The sequence below is a fragment of the Salarias fasciatus genome, chromosome 16 (assembly GCF_902148845.1).
Source record: "Salarias fasciatus chromosome 16, fSalaFa1.1, whole genome shotgun sequence".
Classification (NCBI taxonomy): Eukaryota; Metazoa; Chordata; class Actinopteri; order Blenniiformes; family Blenniidae; genus Salarias; species Salarias fasciatus.
In genome coordinates this window covers 2,407,007-2,417,609 of record NC_043760.1, presented here as the reverse complement: position 1 = coordinate 2,417,609, position 10,603 = coordinate 2,407,007, and the positions used below count along the sequence as shown (strand labels likewise).

At 50.0% G+C, this 10,603-nt stretch overlaps 1 protein-coding gene across 2 annotated transcripts in view; it reads left to right on the top strand.

The window, feature by feature from the left end:
• The first annotated feature begins 2,897 nt into the window (after positions 1–2,897).
• The window catches only part of dgkh (diacylglycerol kinase, eta), a 53,157-nt gene continuing 45,451 nt past the window's right edge, over positions 2,898–10,603 (top strand). For both annotated transcript variants that reach the window (XM_030111295.1, XM_030111294.1), the window contains exons 1-2: positions 2,898–3,031; positions 3,907–4,071. In XM_030111295.1, the coding sequence (XP_029967155.1) occupies positions 2,984–3,031; positions 3,907–4,071 (213 nt within the window). In that variant the 5' untranslated portion in view covers positions 2,898–2,983. The remainder of the gene's footprint in view (positions 3,032–3,906; positions 4,072–10,603) is intronic.

The window sequence follows — 10,603 nt, the reverse complement described above, 5'->3', positions numbered from 1 at the left end:
CCAGACTAAAAACTGAAAATCTTTTTTAAATCTGGGATTTTAGCTGGAGTCACAGCGCGCTCCCCTCCTCTCAACCATTTAGTTTCAGTGTGTAATCTGTGCTGTTTCAGCCCGGTCTTTTCATGGTGTCTTTGTGATAGTTTCAACTGTGTTTGATGTTATCTGAAACTTGGGCTTCCACTAAAAACTCGAAACACTTATCTTTAGACGTGAACAAGCGTGATAGTTTTCCAGGAGTCTTTTCCAAATCTTTTTGAAGTCCTGAGATGTATGGGTGGCACAACCGTACTCAAGACCAAGACAAGATCTGAAGGAGCCAACACTGTGCCAAGACCAAGACCGAAGGATCCCAACACAAGACCAAGACTTTCACAGGTTGGGACTGAGAAAATACCAAAACTAGACATAACCTATTCAAGACCGAGACGACAGACCAAGACCAGAGAGCCAAGATCCAAGAGAAGTCCAAGAATTTAAGGGGCAGAGACCAAGTCAAGACCAAGACCACAGTATGTCAAGACCAGGACAAGACCAAGACTTTAAGATTCCTAGATCAAGTCAAGATCAGAGCATCCCAAAACCAAGATAAGACCAAGACTTTAAGGGACTGAGCCTGAGCCGAGACCAAGCCTTTGGAAATGTGGTTTTGAGACTGATCTTAATTATCACAACAATAATTTATACAAATAGGTCAATATGAACTGCATCTACTACAATATGAAAACAAGAAATGAAACAGCTGAAGTACATAAAGAGACATGAGTTCATTTAAGCTTATTTAGGTTTTATCTCTGGTGTACATATTATCATACATATACATATTTTATATGTACGTTTTTCTTGTTTTGTTTTTTGTTTTTGTATGACTTTCAATTATACAGGTGATCAGATTTTGGTCTGTTTCTAAAATGCCACCATTGAAATTTTGTCCGGTATTGGAAATGCAGATTATTTCTCTGAATGGTTCAGTTACATAACCCAGAGATTTCCATCCTCCACACATCCGTCATTTCTGGAAGCTGGAAAACATAGAACTGCCACAAAATATGGCAAACTTGCCATGTGATAAAAGCTGTAAGATGAAAGTGTAAATATATCATCCATCAGGCTAACCTAACCCTTTAGGCCAGCCTGGGGTTTTAGTCCGGGTCGATTCTGCCATATGATGGGGCTGAATATTGTGCTCATTTTTAACCCAGCTGTTGCATCAAATTAATTTCAGCCCTGGGTCAATTTTACCATATATATTGGTTGAATGTGCCCAAACTCTGGGTCAAATTAACTACAAGTCTGTGTTAATTCAACTAAACACATTGGTTTAGTTTTCCAAAAATTTTGATTCATAGATAAATTAAAATAATACAACCGACAGATCCCCCTTCTCAGCCTCGCTGGCAGTGTCCAGCGGAAGGGACAGGCTCTTACAGTTGGTACCAGCTTGGCCACAGGAGTTGCTGGAAGGTGCCACAATGCGAGGACCAACTACCTTCAGGGCTCCACTCCGGATATTTCTGTCGGGGGTCTCCCTCAGCCTTTGTCACTCCCGTGACGACCACAAGGCCATGGTGCTATTTAACCCATAGCTGGGTTACCAGCTATACCGACCGCTGGCAATGCAAACGTTATACATAGTGTAGCTAGCGAGCTACACGCATTAGCTTGCTATTTGGTTAACATTTACTACATGGAGGGCGCTCGCGCAAGCTTACTTTTCTGTGGATGACATGACATGATGACACGCTTATTTACATTACATATCTAATTCACATGACATGACGCTGCACAGTTGTGTGAATTAGATATGTAATGGAAATAAGCACAACCCTGTACTGCATCAGAGAGCCAGAGGAACACTTCTGTTCTTCTGTGTTGCAGAAGAACAGAAGTGACACACGGACCCGCTGACAACCCAACAGTGGTCAAAACAACCCATGTGCTGGGTTTAAAAATCTGTTTTGTGTCTGATGGACTCCAACCCAACACAAGAGTTGCAATAAATAACTCCAAATGTATCATAATAGCCCAAATTGGGTTTCTGATGTCATAACCCAGCGATTGGGTTAACATTTTTTAGTGTGTATGGGACATTCAGACTCACATGCATGAGAACAGAAAACCCAACGCTGTGTCATGAGGGAAGAGCGCTAAACACCCCCTCAGAGCACTATCCTACCACACCATACATAATACTGAAGGTCGAAATGAGAAACATCGAGTCATCCTGTTCTGTTGCTTTTCAAGGTCGACGACGTTTAAGTTGGAGGATACAGAACGTCCGTGGCTTTATATTGATACTGATGTTGGTTATTTAGTGGATGACTGATGGATGGATGGATGAAGGGATAGATAGATGGATGGATTGATGATGATGATGGGTAGATGATGATAGATGGATGAATGGATGGATGAAGGATGCATGAATGGATGATATATATGAATATTATTATGAGTATGAAAAGTTATTATTATTATTGTTGTTGTTGTTATGTCAGTAATAATCTCATAGTTGTATTTACTGTGGTATTAAGCCTGAACTCATTGTAAAATTAAAGGGTATTTAACGGTAAATTCCCTCCACTGGGGCATTTAATCGATTACGTAATTTAAGCAGCACGGACGTGAACGCGCGCACACCCGGCGCGTGTGATTCCTCCCCGCGGGTTTCCACCGGGGCTTTGACATTTATCACGTGGAGCTTCATAAAGCGCGCGGCCCTCCGGAGCGCGAGCGCCGCGCAGGGACGCGCGCAGGAAGGCAGGCGGTGGGAAGACGCGGAGAGCTGGTTACCCCCCCCCCCCCCCCCCCCCCCCACTCCCCCCCTCCCCCCCTCCCCCCTGTCCGCTTCCTCACAGCGCCTGCGAGCTGCGCTAGAAGAAGGGCCAGACGAGCAGGAGGCAGGTCGTGAATTCCTCCACCTCCCGTTCCGCTCCCTCCCGGTTCGGGCTTCTCGTCTCCCCGGAGCAGCGCGCGGAGGTCCGGGACTATGGAGGATGGCTACCCCTGCACGCGCAGCCCGGCCTGGGAGGAACTGGTGAGTGAAGCTCCTCATCTGGAGACTCTCACGAAGCACTTTCCTTTTTCCCTTCTTCAGCCCGCTGAAGAGAAGAACGTCCCGGTGAAAGAATCCGGTGAAGTTTCTCCTCTGATCCGACTTCACGCTCCGGCGCGTCTTCACGCGTTTCCTCAACTAAACACCGAACCCGGTTTGAAGTGAGGTTCTAAGACGTCTGAGCGCGTGATTCGCGTGAACTGAAGTCACACCATCTGCACGCTGATCAGTTGTCACGCTCATTGTCGGATGAAGGAGTTTTTCCTTCTGATCCATCATGTCGCGCGCTCCCTGCCCATTTCCTCAAAAAAACCCAACAACTCCGCGAACCCTCCGGGTCTAATCCGGTCACATCCTGATCAGCTCGGATGTAAGGAGAAAGGAGCGTTTCCGTTAAAGTTCACAAAACTACTGATCATCGATTATTATGCAAGTAACGGAGGAGCACGAGCGCGTCGCCGTGCGGCCGCAGCTCTGCTGGTCTGGATTTGAGGAGCGGGGCTTCATTTTGTAGAGGATGTTCGTGTGAGCACAGCCGCGCACGAGCCCCCCGGTTCACCGGGGCGGACGAGGCGGTCTCTGTCCCCCCTCCCCCCCCCGGTGTGGAGCCGCGGCCGCCCGCCAGCCAGGGGTCTACCCTCCGGGAGGGGGCTGCGGAGCCCATCCCCACCGCGCCGCGGCATGCTCCGTCCCCCCGCGCGCTCCGCAGCCCACACACGCTCCGACGAACACAGCCGCCTTCATCCGGGAGCCGGGGAGAGATGACGGCCCGGAGGGACGACGGGAGGCGGGGAGCGGCGGCGGCGGCGGGCTGGAGGAGGGCTAACCCCGACCGGCTCTCTCCCTCCTCTCGACAGGAGCCGGAGAAAGGACCGGCGTCCGCGGCGGGGATCCACGCGCATGTGGTGGGCGCAGCGTCCGGCTCCGGAGCCGCGGACGAGTCCTCCGACAGCGAGGCGGAGCAGGAAGGGCCGCAGAAACTCATCCGGAAGGTGTCCACCTCGGGACAGATCCGGACCAAGGTAAGGCTCGGCCCCGGGTCGGTTTTTATTATTATTTTATTGTATTTCTTCTCTGGCTGCTCGCGTCCAAAGCGTCGATGTTGTTTGTTGACTCGGACTCTTCCAGCAGATGATCCGTGCGCATTTACGCAAAAAACTGCGTGAGAAACGACGCGGTGTGACCAACATCCTGACATTCAACAGATCTGCGTGCTGTTCCGACTCCCGGGTCCAGCTGGGGTTATGTAAGACAGACCGGAGAACCGCGGAGGAAAACACGTTTCAGCCGAAACTCCGGAATCTCTCCATTTATCTCAAATACAAAAGAGATCAAAGCATTATCTCTTAAAGGATTGGGAAGAAGTCCTTCTGCTCCTGAGGTCTTAGAGATCACCGAACTCAGGGGCTCAAACATTCAGGTTACTCAGACTGGTTAATTAGTGCGGTAATAACCTTTAATTTTACACTTTAAAGCTTATTGTTGAGGCGCAGTGAGATGAAAATGTCTATATTTTCACAAAAAACCAAACAGCTATGACAGGAAATGACTAAATTTCAGCATGTTTAAAACGGTCTCCAGCATCAATATGCTAATGAGGTCTCTAGCTGCAGCTTTCCCCTCAACTCTGCTCTGAAGAAATGTGACAAAATATCAAGGTTTTGAGTCTTCTACAGTTTGGCGTCCCGGATCGGAGCCTGTTAGGGCCGGTTTTGGCCCACGGGCCTTACGTTATCCAGCTCAGTCCCGATCCCGCCTCTCCTGTGGTGTGATTTAACTGCAGCGACCAGACAGACCATAAATAATGCAGAAGAGCGTCAGTAGTAGAAGGCTCCGGAGCTTTTCTGGCTGGAGTTTGCATGTTATCACCCGACTGTCTGACTGTGAGACTACCTGTCGCAGTGTTTCCCCTCTGATGCTGAGCCGGGTCGGCTCCAGCTCAGAGCATGGAGGGAGGGGGTGGAGGAGGGGTGGAGGGGCGGAGCCCGTAGAGGACGCTGTGCTGTTCTTACCTCATGACACCGAAGCCTTCCTGGCCCACTTCTGGTTTACGCCGGGCCCGGGCGGCGTCCTCCCCGCACCAATAGATCCATTGAATTATTGACGGCGCCGCTCCGCCCCGCGTCCATTATTCAGCAGCCGGCTCTATTTAGAGACTCTGGACACGTCAGGAATCACATTTCCCCTGCAGATGACTTCAGATGAATGTCGTCTGACCTTTGAGGACACGCCGCAGCGCTCTGATCACAGTTTACCCCTCTGAGTGGAGATGCTGCCGAGTTTATAGACCGTTTTTGGCTAAATATAAAAAACACAACAGGTATGGTGAAATACAGCATATCTGACTCTTTTATCTGTGTTTGCATGTTTTGAAGTAAAAATATGAACTTTTCGTGTGGTTTTGAACAGTCCGTTTGCATGACGTGTTCGCAGTGAAAACACAACTTGTGGTGAGATGCTGCGACTCCGTCTCCGTGGAAACGGGGGAACAGAAGTTCTCTGAAGCGCCGCTGTTCCGTTTGATGAATCATCCGTTATTTGTCCCACAACCGGAAAGTTCTACTGATGCAGAAGCTTCAGCATAAACAGCATAAACAGCAGAAACAACATCTGCAGGGCAGTGGTTAACTGCTTTGGTCACAACGGGAGGGTCACCGGTTCAAATACCGCGCGTGTGGAGTTTGCATGTTCTCCTTGTGTGTGCATGGATTTCTTCTAATTTCCTTCCACAGTCCAAACACGTGTGCGTGTGTGTGTGTGTGTGTTCTGTGATGGATTGATCACAATAATATAGAAACAAAATAAAAATCCTGACAGTGTTTCAAGATCAAGAATGTTGTTGCTGCTCAGAAAACCTCCATGGATGATGGATGCTGGGCGTTAAAAAGCGCAGCGCTCCAGTTAAAATAATGCATCTAAGTGTGTTTACAGCAAATCAAATCATGACTCTCCCCTCAGCCTGTTCAGCCTGCACTCATACGAGTGGCTCGCAGTCCGGCGGAGGAGTTGTGACTTGCTGGTAGACTGGAGGATTGCTGATTGCTGAGGCTGGCGTTGCGCCCAGAGAGGCCCGATCAGCTCCGTCAGCCTCCGTCCGGCGGCCGGCCGGGATCAGGCGATCAGGCTCTCCTGCTGTGATTGTATCAGTGTGTGTAGCATGTTGACACTGCTCTAACAGGCCTGAGACTCACGGCGTGGGTCAGTGGGTTTTTCTCCCTCTGTGTGTGTGTGTGTGTGTGTGTGTGTGTGTGTGTGTGTGTGTGCTGAGGGTTCCTAATGGATCATGCAGGCACTGACTCACTGAGTGTTGTTCCACCGGGCTGTTTGCTCAGCGCCGCACCGTGTGTGTGCACGGATCCATGCAGATGTGTGTGTGTGTGTGTGTGTGTGTGTGTGTGTGTGTGTGTGTGTGTGTGTGTGTGTGTACATGCGCTCGCCCTCCCCGTCCACCACCCCTCTGCTTCTTCGGTTGCCACAGACGACCACCTGGTTCGTCCGTCGCCGGTCGGCTGCAGCGAATCGCTTGTTTTGGCTGAATTCGTCTCGTTTGCTTCGTTTCTCCAGGTTTTTTTTTTTCCTCATTTGCTGTTAAATTAAAGGCAAAGTTTATGAAAGACATGTCAGTAAACCACAGCGTCAACAAAAAAGTACCTAACTTCATCACACACTTCCAATTAACTGATCTAACGTGACGCAAAACTTTCAGAATGCTCTTTTCATAGAAGTGTGTGTTGGTGTTTTCCTATCAGCTCCCCTGCAAGACACTGTGCAGAAATCTGATCCCATCAGGTCAAACCACCAAGAAAATGATAAAAAAAATCCAAGAAAAGACTGATTTTTATGACAACTGTCTTGAGAATAGCAGATACAACCTTATCGGAATGCTAGCTAACTAGCATTAGCCTCAACGCCGTGCTGTCAGGGAGTTTTAGAAACCTGCAGAATGCATCTGCTATAAGAGACGTTTTCTGGACCTTTCACTGTATTTTGCACCACAAGGTTTCTGAACATTGGACTTTATGTTGAGATTGGCATCATTTTGAATGATAGTTGTTTGGTTTTTGTAAAAATTCTGAGCTTTTCCTCAGCTATCAGCTGTGCCAGAGAAGCATGCATTTAAAGGTTATCATGGTTCTGTTTGAACGGTCAGAGCTGTAAAATGACTAAAGATATTTCAGCTTTAGTCCAAGTAAACCCATTGAAATGTGAAACTTTATAAACTAAACCCAAAAGAACATTTTCCTTGGATTTGCTAGTTGTGTGAGTCTCATCTTTCAGTGAGATTCTGAGGGGAACCCCCTGATTTACTCCAACCTGACGCTGACGTTTTAAAATACTGTTTACCGGCTGTTCTTGTCGTCATGACAACGCATCTTTAAAGTCCAAAACAAGGACCAACAAACGACCAGCGGGTATCAGGGCATCGTTATGTAAATGCCCGCCAGCTGCCACCGCAGCTAATGAAACTAGAGCCGTCTGAATATGGCGGTCGGAGGCAGGAGAGCATGTTTGATTCCAGCAAACATGTGAGGATGACTCACGGCGGCTCCGCCGCCTCCTCGCTGCTGTCGGCGCCTCGCTCGGCCCCCTCGCTCGGCCCCCTCGCTCACCTTGCCAGGGCGTTCGCGACAGCGCTGCGCAACATGCTTCGAAACCTGCGACTGATTCTGGAGCCGTGTGATTAAAGACCAGGCCAGTGGCGTGTTGGGGTCAGCGCTGCCGCCGCCGCTGCCGCCACCAGCACCACCGCCGCTAGCGCTGCCGCCACCGCCGCCACCGCCGTGGCCGTTGCTGCTGAGTTTCACAGTTTCAAGTGAAAATGCATCGTTTCTGAAAATTTTGCATTTACATGGCAACGTTTCAAAAACATTTAGCATCCCAGGCCACCGGCTGGGTTTGCGTTTCTCCCCGTTTCCATGGAGATGGTGTGGAGCCTGAAGAGATCCTGTAGATCCTGTAGATCCTATAGATCCCCGGGGGTCGGGTTCCAGTAACGTTTGCAACCTGAGCAGCAGTGACCCTCTTTTACTGACTTCCCGTCGCTGCCGGTCCTGGAGGAACGTGGCCGATGGGTTTGAGTCAGCTCGTCTGGTCGTTTCAGCTCATGGCCGATGAGATGGATCTCCGGTGACCGTGGCTTCATGGCTCCAGACAGAACTCCAGCCTCCTGAAGGCTCGTGGTCTCGGCAGCCAGACGTCCAGCGCCGGTCCGTTCAGCAGCAGTCGAGCGTTTCACCGACCGGTGCTGGTTCTCTCGGTTCCCCCTCCCACCTCTGCCACCCTCCTGCCAGCGTCTCAGCGTCTTGTCCTCCTCTCTCTCGGGTGTAATTGCAGCTCTGCGTCTCCCAAAACTCCCACCACGTGCTAAAATTTCACCGGAGAGATGGGGAAATTACAATCCCTTCCCGGGCAGAGGGGTAATCGCCCTGTCGCCGATCGGACCACACCAGCATGAAACTATGCATTTGTCAAGCGGCGACGGGAGGAAGTGAGGAAATGCTGTTTGACGCTCAGTCCCCTCAGCTGATTCAGTTTCAGCTCTGACCTGCAGAATACCTCCACTCCGAGGCGGTTAGTAATTATGGAGGGTTCTTGTTTCTGCGAGTGGGAGAAACGAGGCAAACGGAGAACGGTAGGTGAGACTAATCCAGACATCAGAACAGTGTCCGCAGCAACCCTTCATTTCCTGGAAACCCAACCTGAAATGCAACGTTCAGCTCTGGAATCAAGCTTCAGTTTACCTGCTAATTTGTTTTTATGTCAGGATGCACCCATGGCTCTTTTCAGAGGGCGAGTACGTGGAGCAGAACTAGCCTTTAGCTACTTACCAGTACCAGCCGGTGTCGATGCAACTGCTTATTCAATGAGATGAAGCGTGATTCTTTCTCCATATGCCGCTTCCAGCAGCCTGGAGGACTCCGGCCTGCGGCGCCCGCAGCCCACATGGCGCATGAGCATCAGTCAGACCTCAGTCAGGTTCAGCCTGCAGCACTGCTGGTGCAGCTCTAGCTAGCATGTAGCATGTAGCACGATGGAGTGAAATCCTTCCGATCGACTGATCAGTTAAACTCATGAGTAGCATCGATACAAGAACTGTGTGCCCGATGCTGGTATCGGTATCGGTATCGGCATCGGTATCGGTGAACCGCAGCACTAACAGGTAGAAAACAGGTGAAAGAGTAAAAGTTTGAGGTTTTCCCTCTAATTCCAGTAGTTTAACAGTTTAATAGTGCGTACTGTGTTTCACTTGTAGCATTACATCTGATTAAAGTGGATTTCCTGCATTTTCCTCCGTTTCCATGGAGACAGAGTCCTCAATAAGTTGCTCTCAGCACCGTCGGCGTGTAAACAGACCCCCGGAAGACAGCGACAGTTTCGCATTTCACTCCAGAGCGTCGTCCTGTGAACGAGGCCTGTGTGTGCCGAACGGTATTAAAGCAGAAAGATGAGATTCTCCAGAGGAAGGTCCTCGCTTGCTGCTTCACTCTTCCCCCAGCTCGTTAAAAGCCTTTGGTTTGGTCACATTCACCACGTTCAGACAGAAACACGCCGCTGCGCCGCTCCCTCAGGCGCTTCATTCCAAACATCTGAAGCCTTCGCTCGGTGCGTTAAAACAAAGTTAATCTAATCGGAGACTGAGGTGGAAAGTCGAGTGGTTTTTTTCAGATGAATGAGAGTCGTCCCAGCAGGCACCGGGGTCTGGTCCAGGGCGCTGGTGGGGGTATTGTCTGGGGCAGGACGTGGCTCTGCCCGGCTCCGGGGTCTTATCCACCGGCCGCAGCTGCTGGATGCATTTGAAGCGCCTGCGCCTTTGTCCATTGTGTGTTTGTGTGTGTGTGTGTGTGTGTGTGTGTGTGTGTGTGTGGTGTGTGTGTGTCGCCGGGCGGGTGTCGGGTCCGCGCCGCCGCCGCTCGGGTTACTGGATCCTCTCTGCGTTGAGCGGCAGAGAGGAGCAGGGCGCAGGGAGGCGAGCGCCGCCGCTATTTATAGATCACTTCTGGCCTACTTGGCAACAGGAAGGAGATGAAGACAAGGAAAGGAACTATGGAGGCCAAGGAGGAACAAAATAGAACATAGAACGTCCAACTGGAGCACAGTCACTTCTGCTTCTCTGGAGGAGAGAAAATAAAGTCTCACTTTTCTTTTCTTGAGGATTTAGAGTTTGAAAAGTTTTGGTTTTTCGCCTTTCGGTTTCCAGACGCGACACGATTTGAGTGAATTATCTGGAAGTTTTCTTCTTTTTCTGATTCGATTCAATTCAATTTTATTTATATCATGAAAAATGCAAGACAGTCATGTGAAGACAGCTTCACACAGAAAAACTAACAATTCCAAACAGCGCAAATACAGCAGACGCTGGGCAAGAAAATACCTCTTTTAACAGGAAGTTACCTGTAGAACCAGACCCAGAGGAGACTTCCTGCACAACCAGACCCAGAGGAGACTTCCTGCAGAACCAGACCCAGAGGAGACTTCCAGCAGAACCAGACCCAGAGGAGACTTCCTGCACAACCAGACCCAGAGGAGACTTCCTGCACAACCAGACCCAGAGGA